The sequence below is a fragment of the Nipponia nippon genome, unplaced genomic scaffold (genome assembly GCF_047370975.1).
Source record: "Nipponia nippon isolate SJK-2023a ecotype South Korea unplaced genomic scaffold, ASM4737097v1 scaffold_4, whole genome shotgun sequence".
Taxonomy (NCBI): Eukaryota; Metazoa; Chordata; class Aves; order Pelecaniformes; family Threskiornithidae; genus Nipponia; species Nipponia nippon.
This window is the reverse complement of record NW_028262358.1, coordinates 121,435,791-121,455,892: the sequence shown is the minus strand read 5'-3', so window position 1 is coordinate 121,455,892 and position 20,102 is coordinate 121,435,791. Positions and strand designations below refer to the sequence as shown.

At 38.7% G+C, this 20,102-nt stretch overlaps 1 protein-coding gene across 1 annotated transcript; it reads left to right on the top strand.

Moving 5' to 3' along the window:
• Positions 1-789: 789 nt before the first annotated feature.
• Positions 790-19,264, top strand: RHAG (Rh associated glycoprotein). Its single transcript, XM_009467426.2, has 10 exons — positions 790-985; positions 7,192-7,375; positions 8,626-8,776; positions 8,973-9,120; positions 9,870-10,036; positions 10,939-11,076; positions 11,891-12,012; positions 12,658-12,743; positions 13,385-13,458; positions 15,203-19,264. Exons 1-10 carry the CDS (start codon positions 850-852, stop codon positions 15,278-15,280), a joined length of 1,284 nt encoding a protein of 427 aa, XP_009465701.2. The 5' UTR covers positions 790-849; the 3' UTR covers positions 15,281-19,264.
• Positions 19,265-20,102: the final 838 nt, after the last annotated feature.

The following is a 20,102-nucleotide window of genomic DNA, read 5'->3' as shown; positions in this document are numbered from 1 at the left end:
GACCATTCAACAGCAATCTAAGTGGAATTTAATTTGCTCCTTGATTCTTGAGAAAGTTTACAAACTGAGCTTTTTAAAACCTTTTAAGAGATTTGGGTTTTGACCTATTTCCATTTTCTGAGCTAAGGGAAATGCAAAAAGCAATAATTAAAATTGAAAAATTGAGCTGTTTTTTCAAATTCCTCTTTTTAATAATCTACATCTTTATTTTTTAAGAACTAGGAATATCCTTTTTTCTTATGAAGTATAATTATTTTCTTTTTAAATAAGAGTCTACAATGAGAACTTGTGCTCTAAGTACTTCATTCACTGTGAAATAAGAACAAGTACTTCTTCAGCCTGCTGAAAGAGATTCTCTTTGCTTATCATATCCTGTATGAAGAGATAGGAGATTATCCATGTTTCATATAAGATGAAAAATTATTTACCTTTTAAAACAAAAGCTACAACTTGAAGAAATTATTGACTACAGGAAACACAGCTGACTGTCGCTGTGGTCCTTACTATGTGTGGCAAACCAGGCTCAGTGAGATTTTTTTTTAGGTTATTTCCTTTTTAAAATACAGATAAGACAGTGAGAAGCATATCTGTGGCAAAATGAGCTGGTTTGCATTACAAATTGAAAAAATAGGTAAGCCAGCATTTCATGCACAGAAATAGCCTGGGAAATAGAAATCACTATATTGACCCATACTGTTTCCCTCCCACAGTGGGTGTGACGGTGTGTTCTCCTCTGTCTCTGTTTCTTTTTTTTTTTTTTTGCTGTATCACCCAGACCCTCTGAATTACGCAGCTCCACTGAAGGCAAGAGTCCTTTATCAGGCTCTCACAGCCTCCTGCTCTCCTGCAATGCCTTCAGTCCTTGACACCAACATGAGGTTCAAGTTCTCGATCCTGGCTCTTCTTCTGGAAGTGATCATCATTGTTTTGTTTGGGATATTTGTGGAATATGACAAGATCGATTCCTCCACAATTTTATACCCATGTAAGTGTTGCTGTCTAAGATTTATAGAAGTTAGAATTTCTTTAAACTAATCCTAAGCAAGATTTCTGAATAACTTATGAGACCTATAGCTAGAAATGAAAGGCATGCTTTGGGGCAAACAAACTTTTTCTGAGGTGTGAAAGCAGCAGACTTCAAAGACAAATTCAAGCTGAGCACATATAAAATTCTGAAAGTAGCTAACTGCTGAGAAGTTAGCTGTTCTGGGAGAGAAGATTTCTGAAAATAGTTGTAGTGTTTGCATAGCAGGTTAAAACTTGGAGAAATATGAATTGCTTTGAACAACCCTAGCATTTTCCAGAGATGGATGGCAGTGCTTCTTGCCAGACCTTCTATCCTGATTACTGTATCAAATAATGAATATGAACAGAATGTTTCATTACTATCATCCAGGTTTCAAAAGGTTGTCTTATGAGAGGATGGAATTTGGGCAGCATATTCATCATCATTACAAAATATATTTGCAGAAACTGGACTCCACAAAGACCAATAGTTTTTGTCACAAGGTGGATAACCCCCTCCTATCTTTCAAAGCAGTGGCTCAGTTGTAGACAGTAATGGCTCAGCCTGCAAATGTTTCTGTTGATTTGTTATTCTGCAAATGCTTGATGAAGTTCAGGGAGAAAGCTTTTGACCTGAGAAGTAGTTGCTGACTTCTCCCACCCTCCTCCTCCTCACAGAAAGATCAGACTGTTGTAAATAAATAGAAAAATAAGTCTGCAGAGGAGCAGCCTGTGTCTTGCTGGCAGTATTGAAGGTCTGTTGTTTGTTTTCTTGTCTCTGATGTCTTAATGACTTGTAGCCCTGATTGCAGTCCTCCTAACAATGATCATAACGGTACGGAACTCCTTGCCTTTATGTAGTACCCATGTAATTTTGAATGTATCCCTCTTTTGTCTCATTCCAACTGGCTTTTCAGTGACTGTTACAGAGGAACGTGACCTCGGGGTCACTTCACTCCCTAGTAGTTGTGTTGTGTATTTTCACACAGAGCGTTGTCCAGCTGAGAGAAATGCATGGCATTATTCAGCTCCAGATGCAAGTCAGCTGATGAACATCAGGGGCTAATTACTCACATTTGGGTTAACTCCACTGAGATGCAGCAGTATCCCTGATAGATAGTAACTTAGGTTATGCCAGCACTCATTCTCTTTCTGAGACACAGCTTGGCCATATCCATGATACTGAACTATCCCAGTTCCTATATTAGGTGGCCTTATCTAGATGGTATATTGGGAATGACCCATGGTCCACTGTCACCCAGGAGGTGATAGTTGGCCTAGGCAAAAACTATGCCAGAGACCAAGCTAATGATTTGACAGCACAGATAATTCTACTCTGGCACTGTTAGTTTATTAACATAGCTATTGCCTAAAACACCTGTCTACCTACCTCTTCTCTGACTCTACCCCAAAACAACACAACAACAACAGATACAGCCACAGAACAATAGTGTTTTGGGCATCTTTGTATAAATCAGTAAGCCAGAAGCATGCTGTCTAGGAGATGGGTGAGAACAGAGAAAATTACCTTCTCCAGTCTAAATATCATACTTGCTGGCTCTGGTGCTAAACTGACTTGCATTTTCTTGGAGGAAAGGTGCATGGGATCCTCATGCTTATGACAGTAATTTAATAGTATTCAGTGACCCCCTTAGAGTACTGTGGTCCACTTGGTAAATTTCGAGTCTTCTGGATGGAGATTGCCTGTGCTTGTGCTTGTGTTCCCTGGAGAGCTCCCGGGATAGGCTGTTCTCACACTTAAGAAAACCCTCTCCCAGCCCTTGTGTGGACCCCTGTTTTTTAATTTAATACCTCCATCTTAAAAAGGCATCAGAGAGAGGGCAGGGGCCTTATCAGCATCACAGAGAAAAGGATTCTTCTCACCAGATGCTAACACTACAATATAGGTCCTTAAATACAATCTATCCAGCTAGGGATCATCTATAGTTATTTCTTCCCTACTACCAGTGTCTAAAGTATGTGAGAGAAACTGCCTGCTGTCTTCCATGCGTTCCTGCACAGGCAGTGTATGACTATGTTATACCTGCACACTGTCCCTCAGCGTTCCACACTATTGAACTGCTAGCAAGTTTCTGCCATAGTTTTGGCTCATGCAGACCAGCACCTTGACCTCCTGCTAGGTATGGCTTTAGGCATAGCATAGATAAGGGACTACTCTCAATAAATAGTACAGGTGGGAACAGTGTTTTGGGAGAGAAGAGCATGTACAGATGTGAGCCAACCTGTGCCATTTGCCTTTTGGCCAGGCTGTTCAGTAGAGACATAAACTGAGAAAACACTGTAGGTGTACTGTTGGACTTTTAGATGCTGACCTAAAAGCTGATGAATCTCATTCAGAATAAAGAAGTGGAACAAAAGCAGTATTTTCTAATACCTGTGTTTTCACTTTTAAGCCCCCTTCCTCTCAAACTTCCCTGTCTACAAAGTGCACACAAGAGCACGGTTTGCCTGAGGACCCAGTAGAAAGTTAATGCTATGGCTGTATTGATGTATTAGGACATATCCCGAGCCAGAACTTCCTCTGATTTCACAAAATGATGGATTCAAACTGCTTCCCAGGCTGTCCCCAGGGATGTTAACCCATCTGTACCTCATATATTTAGTTGTTTCATCCAGGGGCCAATTTATATTCTCAGAACTGCAGTGCAGGGGCTGCTTTTATATGCCTTAAATACCTCAGCACCATGAATCCAAGCTGTTGTATATTTGGACTGAAGAAAGATGAAAACAATAATTGAGGATCATCATAGTTTTACACTCAGGTAGGCGGGGGGCTGAGCTAAGATCATTCCCAAAGCATAGCTTTGCTTTATATCTATTTCTGGTGGATGCAAGTACAGTCATGGTGAATTGGATGGACAACTTCAGGTGTGCCGTGACACTAAAATGGGAGGACAAGGGCATGTGATGATTTTGCAAACACTCTAGAGGATTTCTTTAGTGCTGGTATCATGTATGTAATGCCCTGCAATTGAACCATGACTCATGGCTTAGGAAAACTTTTGCGCCCCTCTTGTTCAGGGTTCTACATTTTACTCCTTTAGGCAGAACAAAATCACAGTTTCAGTATAAACCTAGATGCCACAAGTATCTTCGCATTGAGACTGACCACCATGTGGAGACCTTGCAGTGGAACTAATATGTTGGTCTTGGGCAGCCTTGCAGAATCATGTGCAGTGGTCTTGTTCAGGATCTGCTGGACCGTTTTTCCCAATCTTTATTCTCCTGTCTCACAGAATAGAAGTACTATGTCTTGTTAAACACAACTAGTTACTGAAACAGTTTATTTCAAATCATGCTGTTTTCTCCATCGTTTGAAATCATTCCAGACCTACTCTTCTTTAAAAGGATGTGTAAGAGGTAGTTAAAGCACAAAGTATAGGCTAGAGTAGTTGAAATTTGTCCTCAACATCCATGAATTAACCTAGTTTTAACCAGGACTTTTAATCTTTTGTGTAAATAAGTCCAGACAGCTTTAAACCATTTATATGAATCCTGGCTAGCCCTCAGGAGTTAGGACCCAGGATTACGTGTCAACCAGCTGCTTGTTTCAAACAGAATTGCTTCTGATCTTCAGGGCTGGGGTAAGAATTTTAAAAGCACCTTTCAAAAGAGATCTGAGTATGCAGAAGCCCTATTGATAGGCACTGAGAATTAAACTCAGAATTAAGCTGACTACCCTGAACGGGCAAAACTAAAACTTTGTTGGAAAGTCCATGGCATAGGCTGATCAAATAATAAAAAGAGCAGAAGTAGATAATTTTCAAATGTACCCCTCATTTTGTCCATTAAACTCAACTGTGATATAAACTGAAAACTGTTGAAGTCATATATCATTTTGACTTGTCATGCCAAGTATTTATTAAATACAGTTCCATTTTCTTCTGCTAAAGTCAAACAAAAGGCTACTTTTGTAGATGTTCCTGTGCAGCTTTTATGGATTTTTCCTCTAGTTCTGTATTTTTTTGGTAACATTAACAAGCTTTTAATAAAATAGTTTTACAAGAGTCAGACAAATAATCTAATCTGGGCCACTTCTCAAATGCAAAGGTGCTGATCCCACAGGTTACTGGGTGAATGGTCACTTGTAGAAAATTATTTTAAAAAGGGGAGAAAAAGACTTGTTCAGCATCCAGTTCCCACTTATCCTCAAAAAAGAGGGAAAGAGATCTTGGGTTACTCCTTCCCTTATTTGAGAAGAGCTTTCTCATGTGACCTGCCAACATATTTTTGTCCTGTTTAAAAAAGAAGATGGGTGATCATCTGTACCTGAGATCATCAGGGTGGTGTTAGAGGAACGCTAGGAAGGCTACCCACTCTCAGTCCTACTAGCACTAACCACCGCTATTTGTTTTCCAAGACATTTGAAGGAGAGTTGTTCTAGATGTGCAGTCCACCACCACAGTCAAGCCAGGCACAAAGCCCCAGCTCTTCGTTCCTGTGGCACAGGTTGCTGCAAGCTGGGAGGGTGCACAGGCAGACGTACCCATCAAATGATCTTGTACTTTAATATCCTTTTCATAAATACCCCCTGCTGACTCCCTCTGACACAGGAATATGGGCAAATTAAGCTGTGTTTTGGGTTCTGCATTCACTAAGACACTAAAGACTTTGCTGCTGGTAGGATCAGGAAGGTTGTATTAGCATGGTTTGTATTGTCCCCAGCCATACGTTTTTCATCTCTTGCCAGGTCCTCTGAAGCAAGGGAATATGTTGAGCTCTAAGCAAGACAGTTATTTTCACACAGCATTGCAATACAAAATAGGCAAGTATATCAAAAGCAGAAGCCCAAATGGGGAAGTTAAGTTGATTGTGTATCGTTTAAAATAAGTAGTAAGCACAACACAAGAGTTTAGACAGTAGTTCTGGTTATTGAGTAACACAGAGGAAAACGGGAAGCTTCCAAAGGACTGCAAGGGCCTCAAAAATCCCATCACTGGCTATTACCGAAGTCAGGAAATAACCGAGAAAATGTCCAGCCTAAAGAGGAAACAAAAGGGTTGGGGATGTCTGCAAACCACCTGCATTTCTATGCTGTTCCTTAGATGCTTGTAGCCCAATGTAAAGGATCTTACTACATGCATGTATGCATTTCAGTGCTAGGTCAGGGCTGGAATACGACAGTGCAAATATAATAGAGTTTATTAGGAATCTCCAGTAACATTATACTTTTGGGCCCTCTTTTGGCTAAACATGGCAATGCATATAGCAAAACTATAGGAATGCTGAAAGTATGTAACTGAGAAACGTAACTTCAAGCCAAATATTATACTAACCAGGTCAATGTCTCATTTTTCCCACATATTCACATGTAAGACGCAATGAAATAGAAATGAAAAGAAATAGTTTCTCTGTAGTGAGGTTCTTACTAACAATAAAATCAGAGAAAAAGCTTTAATTACAGAACTCAAACCTGTTTAGTGCGGAGTCCATTAAATCACATAAAACACTTCAGAGTGACAAAATATTTTAAAATATAAAATATCCATGTTGTGGTGACAAGTTCAGTTTCTATTAAAATGCCTAGAAAAGGAAATTTAAAAATAAACTTTAAAAGAAGAAGAAAAAAACTTAGCCATATTTTAGCAAAATTCATACTGGAAAAAAAGAAATCATATTTGAAGGAGGGCTAAGTATATGCTGATTAGCAATATTAATTTCCTAGTTTAGACATAACCTTAACTGCCTTTTTCTTTTACCCGGGTAAGGAAATCAATCTCTTGTACAGTAATTTTTAGGGATCACAAGCATACCTTTGCAGTGGGTCAACTAGCACTCTACCAAACAAATCCCATGTACAATTTTGGAGTTAGCCAGAACATGCTGGATGTGACAACCTTTATTTGAGGGGGAAGAGAACTTTTCTGTAAGAACATGAAACTGTGATATTCCAGGTAGCTTCACATGCAGAGAACAGTTCCAGGCACATTAAATTTGCTAGTGTAGAGATCCAGTGTTCTTTCCATAGTGATATACCAAGGGATAAAATCAATAATTGGGTCTTGCATTTTCCAGACACTCAATCTTCAACTAGTAGACTAGTCATGAAGTGGGGAAAGATGGATCACACTGATGAGATGAGTTTGGAACTCTTTTCTGTTAAATCCTCATTTGTCCCTAGCTTCCTTCCTTCATAATCACTACACAGATATGTTTTCCATTCAGTCTTTCAGGATGTCCATGTGATGATATTTGTTGGATTTGGTTTCCTGATGACCTTTCTGAAGAAATATGGATTCAGCAGTGTTGGTATCAACATGCTCATTGCTGCCTTCGGTCTCCAGTGGGGAACCCTGATGCAAGGATTTTGGCACATGAAAGGAGGGAAAATTCATGTTGATATCAAAAGGTACATGTGAATCTACCAAAATTGACATTTCTATCCCTTAAGATATCAGGAGAAGCCATAAACTACACCACCTGTGGAATCAGACATCTAAGTTCACTGCAATTTGATTGAGCCTTACTGTCCACCTCTCAACATTCATTTGCCCTTTGGCTCTAAAGGTGCACCGGACCAAAGGAACCAAAGGGTGGGATGAAATTTGAGGTGGTTACATGTGGGCCATAGGTCATGTGGAGAGACTGCTTTGAATCTGTGGAGCTGTGGAAGCTGGAAGATTTCCAGCAGTAGCACAGCATCTCCTGCATCCAACAGGCTTGAAAGGATCTGTCCTTCCATGACACATGGGATCACAGAAAAAAGGCTGGAATAGTATGTCTATCCACTCATGAGGTTTTCTCCCACTTCTCAAGGAATGATTTGCATGAGCACCATACTACAGTAAGTTTTGGACCCCAATAATAGAATAAGAGACCACATGAGCAATGTCTCTAGATACTTTTAATCCCCCTCTCTTTCATCTGTCCTGCTTCTACCAAGGTCTCAGAGTGTTTTCCACATCTGCAGTTCTCTTTTCTGAGACAACTTGTAGACAATTTTGAAAAGAACAGCATCCAAACATTACTGAGGGACAAGCAGAAATAATATAAGTAGCTCCTTAATGCTTACAGACAGGCATTTGTAAAAGGACCCGTAAGTAATTGCCCCTCTGTGCTGCAAGTTTTTGACCAATTTGTGTTTTTATTTATCTTTGCCATTCTCCATAACTTGTTAACACTGATCGTTCCTGACAGCTAGTGAAAACATGATGCACAGTGATAGATAGGCATGCAAGGCTTTTGAACTGAGATAAACCATCTGACCAAAGCTAAGAGCTCCCTGTCATCTTCGGAGTTCAAGTGAGAGTCAGAGCTGGAAATACCCCTGCACATCCACAGTACACATCTCATCTGACTTTTCACTATAATTTCAACCAGCTAAGCACATGTATGATATAAGCAGGAGGTAACCTTCCCACACTTTTTCCTCAGTAGCTGGTAAGATTGCTACAAAACCCATCTGGAAAGGTTTGATTTAATTTTCATCTGCAAAGACGATCTTGTTAATTTTATATCTGAAGAGTTAAAGCTGTATCATTTTAATGATATGACAGGTTTGTTATTACAGCCTTATTTCAGGTCTCTTTAAATTGATTTTCTTTTTTCCTGTGTTTTTCTTTTGCTTTGTTTTGTTTTTATTCATTTTCTTAACTTCAGCATGATAAATGCAGACTTCAGTACAGCAACTGCTTTGATTTCGTTTGGAGCAGTCCTGGGGAAAACAAGTCCTGTTCAGATGCTGATCTTGACAATTCTGGAGATCACAATCTTTGCATGCAATGAACATCTAGTTACAGAAATATTTCAGGTACAACTATTTAGCAATAATTGTTTTCTGTTTATAACAAATGCTTTCGCTTTGTAATACTTCCAGTTTACATATTCTAGGTTCTAGTTTCTACCATAGAAAATAAACCATTAAAGTCATCTAGACTTCTCCTTCACCAAATCCTCGTCTTTATGCTGTATAAAATCTGTGGCATTATTTTGGGTCTCTATTACAGGCCACCGATGTTGGAGCCTCAATGACTATCCATGCTTTTGGAGCTTATTTTGGTTTGGCCGTAACCCTAGTCTTGTATTGTCCTGGTTTGAAAAACAAGCATGAAAATGATGAATCTACCTATCATTCAGACATATTTGCCATGATTGGTAAGTGAACTAATAGTGAGTGGTGATCAGCTGTTCATCCCTCTTTCATCCGTATGTTTTAATGATTGCCTATTATTATGCTGCATCCATTTTCTTAAGTACACTCCTAAAGGCATATTTTTTGTCTGATGCATGCACAATGTTTTCAGTGATACACATATTTTTACAGTTTTTCCTTGGTTAAAAACAGGAAAGATCAAATTAAGTTGCCTTTTCACTGTGCATTAGTGTTGACTCCCTTTTTGTTAAATCTTCTGTTATAAGCAGCATTTCCATAGAAATTGGCCACAATTAAAAGTGCCTGTGCCTGTCCTGCTAATGAATGTTAGAAACCATACAATTATCTGTCTGTGAGATCTATTCATAGATCAATTTACCAGCTAAAACTATCAGTTATATCAATAGATAATAAAGGATTTGCATGTGAACTGTCTTGCTAATGCAACCTATTCTGGTATGGTTTTCACAGTGGTGGTGAGCTCTGGCAGTGAGTGGGGCATGACAAGGGGTCACAACGTGTTAAAGTTTTCCAGTAATATTTGACAGAGACCATGTGTCAAAATCCCAGCTGCCAGTGTCAAAAATTTCTGCGTAATCTATTATTTCTTCCAGCGTTTTGGCTATTTCATGTTTCTTATCGATCATCTTCCTCATTCCTTGTAGCTAGTTCTGTTGGTTTGGATCTTTCACATTGAAATACCCTCTGTGACTGAATAGTCTTTGTTTTGTTTTGACTTATATTCATCCAGGTACCCTGTTCCTTTGGCTTTTTTGGCCCAGTTTTAACTCTGCCATTGCACCTGAACAAATTTACCAGATTAAAGCAATTGCCAACACTTACTATTCCTTGGCTGCATGTACTGTCGTAACATTTGCCCTCTCCAGCCTGGTGGATCAAAGAGGCAAATTCAGTATGGTAAGAATCACATGGCAACCCCTGTTAAACCTCTATAATAAGGATGATTAGGCAGATTCCCAATGTCCGTGAGCTATCTGGAGCCTTTGCTCATACTGTGGGCAAAATTAGAGCTATCCTACTTCTAAAAGCTATAATGTAAGATTGGGCCCTGAGGCAACACACCTTGATTTAGGTGTGTGGTGATTCCTCAGTGGGTCACTGCATCCGGAGAGTGAAAAGCTCTTAAACAATATAGTGATGGTCCTGCTCCCTTGTTCTCTCTTGTCCACAGAACCTGCTGGACCATAGAGACATTAGTCCAATGTTAAGGTGTACTTTTAGGTCTTATTCCAAAGAAGATCCTATGCGAGTTACCATATTGCAACAGCCAAAATAGGCCTCTCAAGGCAATGACCTTTTCCCTGGCAATCTCACAGTGCAGCTGCACAACAGGCAAAGTCAAACCAGGTTGGGGCTGCCAGGCTGCCAACCTTTCATCTCCTTGCCTTAAAATCCAGCCCTATGTTTTCACCCACTCCTTTGCAGCCGTTGCAGTGTTTACCTAGGCCCAGCCTGAGCAGGCACAGTTCAATCAGCTTGCAGAATTTGCTGCTGTTGTAGGAGGCAGCTCTCGCTGGCTCAGCCTGGCTTTTCGAGAGGTCAGATGAGTTTTAGTGACTTTGCAAAAGTTGCACTTCATTAAACCAGCCCCAGTGAAACTGGCTTAGAGCAGCTTTGAACCAACACCCTGAACATGTAACAGGGAACCCTGTTTTAAATTCCTGTTCATTCTTCATTGGAAAAATCCCACCTGAAGAAAAGGAAAACTTCTGTATGCAAAAAAGCCTCCAAAGTCACTCAGCCCTAAAACAACCCTCTCTTCCACATATATCATCTCCACCTCCATATACTCTTTGCAGGTTCTCATTCAAAATGCCACCCTGGCAGGAGGAGTAGCAGTGGGTACCTGTGCTGACCTGTCAATCTACCCTTTTGCTGCCATGTGCATTGGAAGCATTGCTGGAATCATCTCTGTCCTTGGGTTCCACTTCCTGACTGTAAGTATTGAGGACCCACCTCTGCTCTCATTTACTTATTGCTTCATTGCCTTTACTGGAGCTCCCTTGTTTTGCTAGAAAGGGAGTTTAGAAACTGGCTGATACAGTATAGAGAGTAAGCTCTAGATAACAGTTATTTTTAAATCAGTGTGATTTAAATATATGCTTATGAGCTAACTTCAGGCCATCACCTAGCTAAAAACAGAGGATCACGAAGAGTTCATTAAAGTTGGGATATCTGTTCAAGGAGCTGCCAGCATTTTGCTCCAAGCCCATGTTTTAGTGAAATAGGACTAATTACATTTTCAGACTTCTAAAATTTCTAAATAGATCTGTAATCAAAAAATACTTTTGAAGTATAAAATAGAAGTGTTCCATGTGCAAAATGTAGAAACAAAATATTCTGACTAAAACTGTTTAAACTGGCATGTCCTGATGGAGAAACATTCTGGAAGAAAATACCTGATGAACAGACTGAGAACAGGCGTGTATGTGTTACTTAGCCACTTCTTTCAACCTTTGCTGCAGTGGCTGAAAAGATTAGGAGTATCAGTGGACTGTCATGTGTTTTGTAGCATTATATTTATGATGGTAGTGTGGATGTTTGTACCATTATATGTACATACTTGGTTTTCTCTGCGTATAAACAGTTTCACAGTGAAGGGAAAGACAGCAGGTTTATAGCTAAACTTTGCATACATGAGATAAGCTAAATTGTTTCTTGTACTTCGGCACTACTTTCTTTTGCATGTCATTCTAGAGATAATGGAAGACTATAAACTCACTATAAACTTCATGTTTCACCTCATTTCAGCCTTTGTTGGCATCCAAGCTGAACATTCAAGACACTTGTGGAGTTCATAATTTACATGGTTTACCTGGAATACTGGGAGGTATCGCTGGCATCGTAGTAACTGCAATAAAAGAGGAAGTTAGGTGAGTTATAGAGAGAAGAGAGAAAGGAGTTTATTGATTTTTGAAGGTCTATCCTAATTTCCCACCTTCCTTGGGTCTAATTATGATTTTTTTTCAGAAAATGCATCTTTGATTTGATGTCAGACATCGTGCTCTGGTTTAAATAGGATTCTTCTTGATATCCTGCCTGTAACATACTGTTTATATGCCAAGCTTGTTCCAAATTAAAAGCTCAAGTAAAAATAAATAAATTTAAAACATCATAAAAAACAGCATAAAGAACGATTCAAATGTAGAAGAATCTTTATTATGATTCTACAATTACACTGCTGGTAACTGTAAGATTTCCAAGAAAATTGGCAAAATGGGCTATTTCCACTATCTTAAAAGACTCCAAGAAGATGAAATGCTGGTCTTTTTTTGACAAAGGAGAGCATTCTTTAATGGCTTACAAGATGCTAATAACCTTTTCAAAGAATTTGTTTTCATCTGTAGTCTAAACCAAAACCAAAATAAAATCATGATTTCTGTTTTGTACACAGCAGGATATTTTATATGAGCCATCTTGTCCAGCAGACAGCAAGTACAATGTTGTAAGACCAATTATCAGCCTCAAAGTGTAACAATTTTTTTATTGTCAATGGTTTGTTGTTCTGCCCTTTTCAGGCAAGGTGTCCAGTTGACTCCTGGCATGCAGGCTGCTGCCCTGGGCAGTACAATTGGAATTGCACTGGCGGGCGGAGCATTGACAGGTCAGTATGATGCATATAGCAGCTGAAATATATGTGAATTTAGAGGTTTGCCCATGGAGAACTTGAACGTATCAACAATTTCATGTGAATAATACAAAATAGAAAAATAGAAATAATTCATGATGGCACACTGGCAGAAACTTAAATATGGAAAAGCAGTTTTCCAAGGATTTTGTCTTCAAATGAAGCCTAGCTATCTTACTGAATACATGCTTCAAAGATATCGGGTTGTATATATAAGAATAGTAAGATGTTGCTCTGGATAGAAATCTTCTCTAGATTCAGACACTTAAAATTCTGAACAGAAACTAGTTTGAGATTCAGACATATTCATTTATTCATATTCACGTTTCCATGTGATTGTGGATACTTTCCAAACAAAAATTCAGTTTGAAATATAGAATTCCAGTCTGAAATCTGGGAAAGGTTTGAGCAATTAAAAACAAGCTTTTATTCATGTCGACATGAAGAAACCTGCATCACCTCTCATAATGAGTGGCCTGATGTCCCAAAATGGTTAGGCATTTCTGTAGACTAGGAAATGAGTCAGAAAACTTAGATGACTCCCCAGGGCACATCTGAGGAACATTTTTGGGGGCATTTTGTCCATTTTTTAACCTCTGATGCTGTTTTTCCTGCAGGTGGTATTCTAAAGCTGCCCTTCTTGGGACAACCATCTGAACAGAACTGTTTTGATGACTCTGTTTATTGGGAGGTAAGATACAACCTCCCTTTATTTTCATTATGTTGGAGGATGTACAGCACACTTCAGTCCTGCTCTCTTTGGATTTGTGGTTTGCACACGAGTCAGCTTTCAAAAATGTTGCTCTGCCTCAGAATGTGAATTTATCAAGGCCACCTTCAGGATCTTTTTTGGACTTGCTAGCTAGTCAGGCCATTTACATTGGACTAACCTTGAACAAAAAGCAGAAATAGAACCAACAAATTGAGACCTCAGTGGAGCTCTTCATCTGTCTCTTAAGTGCTCGCTGTGTCAGGTGTCCTCTTCCTTCTTGTAGTTTAGACACATGATATTTGCATTTCTGGCTAAATGGTGCTACTTTTCTAGTGTCATCTAGAATTTCATACTGAATGAAATTTAGAACACTTCGTCAGTATTTGTAGGGTGAGTTTCCCTTAGGCTGAGCAGAAGCCTGTCTGCTTCCTGGTTGAATCATCTGAGCACTGAGGTTATCAGAAGAAGATGGGTCTCCTGGCACTATTGTTTTATGCATGAGGACACAAACAATGGGGCTGAGAAACAAGTGCATCTGAAATAGCCCTGCAAGGCTGCCTTTACACTCAATGAATTCTAAATTGCAGTGCATTTGAATCCTTCCCGATCTATGTTAGATTACATGAATTAAAACCTTTAAAGTCTCTATATTCCCCACTGATAATGAAAGACCTTTCATTGTCTACCTCAAATGTAGAGCTCTATACCATAAAGACCTAGATTTGATCAGCTGAGTCCCACATATATCTCTGAGTTGGATGCCTAAAATCAAGTGCAAAGCAGAAACTCTGACATACCTTTCCTCTTGGCTAACTTAAGCAGCTCCCTGTACTGTTTGTAGGCTTTCTGCATCTCCCTTCATTAAAGACTGATGACAGATTCTTAATTTAGGCAATCTGAATTTTATCCTGTATGCCAGGACAAACTCAAAAAGGCAAGACAAGAAGAAATACATTATATACGTTCCCTGTAAATAAAATGTTGTGAACCCAAAAGGGGATTATATTAGTTTTTTATTGAATTAAACTCCAGTATGGACCACACAATTTGGCTTGTGGTGAGAGAAAGTTTGCAGTCTAAGGAGAAGTTTTGAGCCAAAAGATCAGCTGTAGCAATGACAATCAGAAAAAGCAAGTTTTAATGACAGCTCTGCAAGTCATTCACTGTTTGACCTCAGGAAAGTCAAAGCACCAGTTTTCAGCAAGACCTGAAATAAGCTGTCATATGTAAATGATAAAAAATGTCAGGAAAAGGAAAGTTTTAAAGTGTGGCTGAAGAATTCACAGGCTGTGTTGACCAGTGATAACAATACAACCCTGCTCAACTGAAGGTCCTGTAGTATCAGTAGAACTGCTCAGAAATATTCTATTCTAAGTGATCTTTATCAGGTGATGAGAAGGGACATTGATATTTGGCATACAACATCATTTGCATTTCATTACAGATGGTCACCTTGTTTCTTCAGAACCCTTTGAAAATCCCAGATATTAATTTTGCACTCTCGTAGCTAACACCAGTGTTAAGGAATTCTTCTGTTAAGAAAACCCTGAATTCCTCCCTCAGAATTCAGAACTGGTGGTTCCTGACAGGCTCAGCCAATGTCAATAAATAGACACATAATATATACAAACAGAATGACTTTCTCAGTGCACTTTAGTCTCCTTTTATGGCAAAAGGATATCTATATCTCATCAACTGAACTTTTCCCTGATTTTCATGGCAGGTTCCAGAAGAAGAGAAAACACATGAAATTCCCTCCAACAACTATGATGAGTCCAGCAGATTTGAAGCCAACGTGTAGAAAAATAATTAATCTGTAATATTTGTCCTAATAATGTTTTTTTCATTTTCTAATGCTAAAAACCAACATTTGAGTATTGTCCTAACTACACTAGGTTTTCAAGAAGGGGCTGTAGATAGCTATATTTTTGTAATATAAAACAAGCTTGATTTTAGAATACATAGTCATTATGCCAAGCTCAGGTGAATTAATTAGATCTTTCCAATATATTTGTCCATCAGAAAAACCCACCACAAACTGCTCTATAAAATTATTTGTATTTTACCTTTTGTCATCACTGAGTGAATATAGCCACTGAAGCAAACTTTGTGTTTCAAGCCTGTTACAGGTTACCATATTTAACTGCAAGATTTCTGAGTTACAGTCACATCCTTCAACTGTGTAGGGATAATCAAGAAGAAATGGATTGATACTGTTTATTTGGATTCTAACAAGCTTTTCACCAGAGCATCCCAGACTAACTTTTTAAGTATGTTGTCCTGTTTTTGGATGGGGGAGAAAATGTGCCTTATTTTGAAGATTGGTTATGACAGGAAACAAAATGTTTAAATCATTTTCATGGCAAAGCACAGAATATAGTGATTGATGAGGTATACTAAGTGGCAAGATGAGTATCAAGATTCTTTGTTAAGATGTTTATCGAAAGGGAGAATAAGTGAAATGGTGAAAATTTAATTATTGGCATAGATTTATTTAGACTGTTTCAAGGACACAATAAGGGAATTGAGTAGGAGCTATGTAAAACAGGTAATTACATGATATGTCTTACTATGTCCAACAGTAATAAGTGGATAGTAGCACTGTTAGTGTCAATAGATATAAACTGAACTAAATGCTGGCTCCAAAAAAAGCAGGAGTTTTTAGGAACTGATCAGAAAGCAACTATGTTCAATCTACAAAAGACTCAGTGGAGAACTTCTGTGTGGTGAGTCACTACCTTTGAAGTCACTGCCTCCTAAAACAAGAGAAGGCAGAAAGAAGAAAATTGAACCTAAAGTAAGGTAAATTAACTCCACCTGAGATATGACAATGGCTGCTCAATTAAGAGAGACAAAAATTGTGGTATCTAAAGGAACTCTATGAGGTGACAGTAGCTGGAAGCAGAGTCACACATCTGTGCCTACCTACATGGGGTAATCCATTGAGAGGCAATGCCTCTCAATGGATGGGAGATGAAAATCTAACAGAAGGGTCACAGTGCCTCTAGGCATTATTCAGACACAGAAAGCTACCACTGATGTCTCAGAAGGACAAGCTATAGTGGATGAACTTTCAAGACTTTTTTATATTAGCATCTTTTTTCAAGTCATGCTTATCAGGTTTAAGGGGAAAACTCCTCTCATATAAAATAGCACAGATATTTTCAGTTCTGCTGATGTATTTTTCCTTGAGAGATTTTAGAAAGATACTAGGCAGAGCTGTCCCATATGTTATATCAGCTGTATACTGCTATATATGTCAGATTTCTATCGATGAATGAAAATACATTTGTTGTAACACAATTTAGTTCTGATATCCTCTTTTGCAGATGTGCAACAACTCACTCTTTTCTACCTTGTTGGCTAGAAGACATCTTTTATCCTTTCAAAGTTTTCATACAATCATTTTTGTAAAAACTGAGAAGGAATTTATAATGTAAATATTGCATATGTAAAGATTTTAGAAGTATTTTGTGCATAATTTACAAATACAAAGTGTTGAAGTACTTGAAAAAGATTCCATATGTAGACAGACTGTAAAAATCTTATCCTCAATACATGAAGCTCAACCCCTCAAAATCCTACTTGGGGATTCAGAGAGTCTTTCATTCACCTACAGCTGTGAGGTAATTTCACTGATTGTGAGTGTTGACCACAAGGGAATACCTGAGTGAAAAAGTACCACTCACTGTGAGTAAATATTTCAGAATTATGCCCTCAATAGTTATCTTTAGTTCTTTAAAACAAAGGAGGGAAAAATAAACTATGCAGTTTTGTTCCCCAGTTCTTATAATCTCTCCATAGGAACCCAGACCCCCATCCACTAAGTACTCATTATTGTCCCCTGCCTTTTTTTCAGAAGATTACTGCACCAGAGAAATCAGTCCTTCAGGTTCTCTCAAAAAACAGAGTAGGGAGATGGATTGCTTTACATGGAGATTTATTCCACCTAACCTAGCTATGATTTTCAGGAAATTCTTTGTTTCCTTTTTGACAAAGAAGGACCCTAGAAGTAGGGTCTGTAGTGATAGGACAAGGAGTAATGGTTTTAAACTAAAAGAAGGTAGATTCAGACTAGCTATAAGGAAGAAATTTTTCATGATGAGGGTGGTGAAACACTCGAAGAGGTTCCCCAGAGTGGTGGTAGATGCCCCATCCCTGGAAACATTCAAGGCCAGGCTGGACAGGGCTCTGAGCAACCTCATCTAGTTGAAGATGTCCCTGCTCATTGCAGTGGGGTTGGACTAGATACCCTTTATAGGTCCCTTCCAACCCAAAACATTCTATGATTCTTTGTTTCTAAGTCTAGCTTAGCCTGGGAAACTATATTTTAGATGGCTGAAACCATGTGAGGAATATATGACTTTAACAACTGGAAGAGGGATTACAAATGCATCTGTGAAGACCACTTCGATAGGTCCATTTATGTTCACAATTCTTAAAAACTAGCAAAGACAGAAAAAGCATTAGGACAATTAAAAATGTAGAAAGCATGTTTTGTAGAAGCATTGAACAAGAAATAGGACTAGAAGTGACATCTTGAACAACGTGGTACAGCCAGAGGACTAAACCCTCATGTAAAGTTAAGCTAAATGAATGGGATGTGAGAAACTACAGACCATTATATGACAAAATTGGTGGATATGACAGGAAACAATACAACATTCTGATAAGAATTACAGATAACACCATGAAAAATGAAAAGTGAGTTATATGAGAAATGGCCTAATAAGACAGTTAATTGTAGGGGAGAATTGGAGACCTTCTGGGGAGCATAACCTTCAAAGGTCAGCAATGCCCCTGTAAGCATAGCTGAAATACCAAACTCAGGTACACATGTAGCAAATCTGAGACCAATGAAAATTTAATTAGTAGTGGGCAAAGATGGGGAAGGCAGAGAAATAGGAAAAGGGACAATAAGGCATGCAAAAAAACCTGCAATGAGGGCTGTCTGGGGTATCTGCCAGGAAGTCTTGAGATAGATCACTGCAGCCTGGAGCAAGACAATAAATCAAATCTCTTGTTTTGATCATCAATGCATGTTTGATTTCCTCCTGTGGTCTCCACCCTGCTATAGTGGAGAGCTGCTGATCATGCACAACCCAAACTTTGTTCATTCCCTATGGTCAGAAGCCTGAGACAAGTACCTCAGCTCAAGACAGATGAATACAGGCATTACAGTTTGACCACCCTATATGAAAAGATTGCACACAATCCAAAAGGAAGTAGTTAAACGCGACACAGGGTGGAGGATAAGCTTTGAGGATAGGAGTGAAAAGTAAACCAAAGTTAAATTATAACTACGCTAAGTTTGAGGTTCACGATGACTGGCATTTCTTTTCTTTCTCATAAAAGACTGTCAATGTTTTATCCTCTCCAATAACCACTGAACATTCAGAGGTAAGACACTCCTTCTGTCTTACCTTTGATCTCACCTTGACTTGTTTTTACATATAAATGCTTAAATAAAGTTTATTTTTTTAAAGTGAGTAAAAACTCATTCAGTATCGACATTTATTAAGCTATGCATAAAACTATCTGAAAATATCTGAAAAAGATGAGTTAAATGGCAGCAATTGTGTGTGATGAACGTAACTTTGAAGACTGTCTTACAGATATTCAGTACTACCTCTTTTAAAACAATATCTTTGTATTTCATTACTGAAAGGCAAATTTATTTTAAAGCCATTTACTGAACATTTGCCTACAAAATTTCTTTTAACATTTGTATTCAAATCTGTTGCTGATTCAATGCATGAATTAAATGATCAGATGATCAACTGTATTTGTTTGATATTTCTTGGGGACATACAGTCTTCTTTCTCTCTCACTGTGATCAACTTGTTAACAAAGTATGTATGGTGAAGCTCTTGCCAAAAGAGAGCTTTTCCTCCTCTTCACAAGCCTCCTGCAGAAGTTCACCTTTCACCCTCCCCTAGGAGTTTCCATCTCAGACCTGGACCTCTTCCCCTCCATTGGATTTTTCATCCACCCAAAGTCTTATAAATTCTACACTATACCACCTTCCTAGAGCTTTTCTCAGATGTATTTCTGACTCAGAAACAAAAAATGCATACATTCAGGACAAAATATATTAACAGCCACTGCAACATATGTGTCCCTACAGCTATGCATCTTCTGATCAAGCAAACAGGTCAGGGATCAGTCTCTGGTACTGCACAGATCACATACCCCCACAGTGACACTTCATCCTCCGTGACCTCCAAGGCAGACCCTGGTTCTTTACACATTCCTCCAAATACAGACACGCACACAGAGGTGCACACAAATACTAGTACAACCTATGGAAGAAAATGATAGATGTTGTCCTGATTCAGAACTACTGTGCAAACATGTTGAACAGTACCAGAGGAAATCCTATACTTGGAACTAAGAATTAATTTATTTCAGAATAGTATGCATATTAATGAGATCCATTGAATTCTTTAAAAAAAAGCAAAACAACTTTCCCACTTTTGGATCAAACTGTCTCCAGCATTGTCTTCAAACATGCAAAAATACTTACTTTATCATGAGTGACATAGCTAATGTGACCAGATGTCCCAGTTTTCCTGCAAGTTTGGCCAATGATCCCTATGTCTGCATCTGGTTTGGGTATTTTT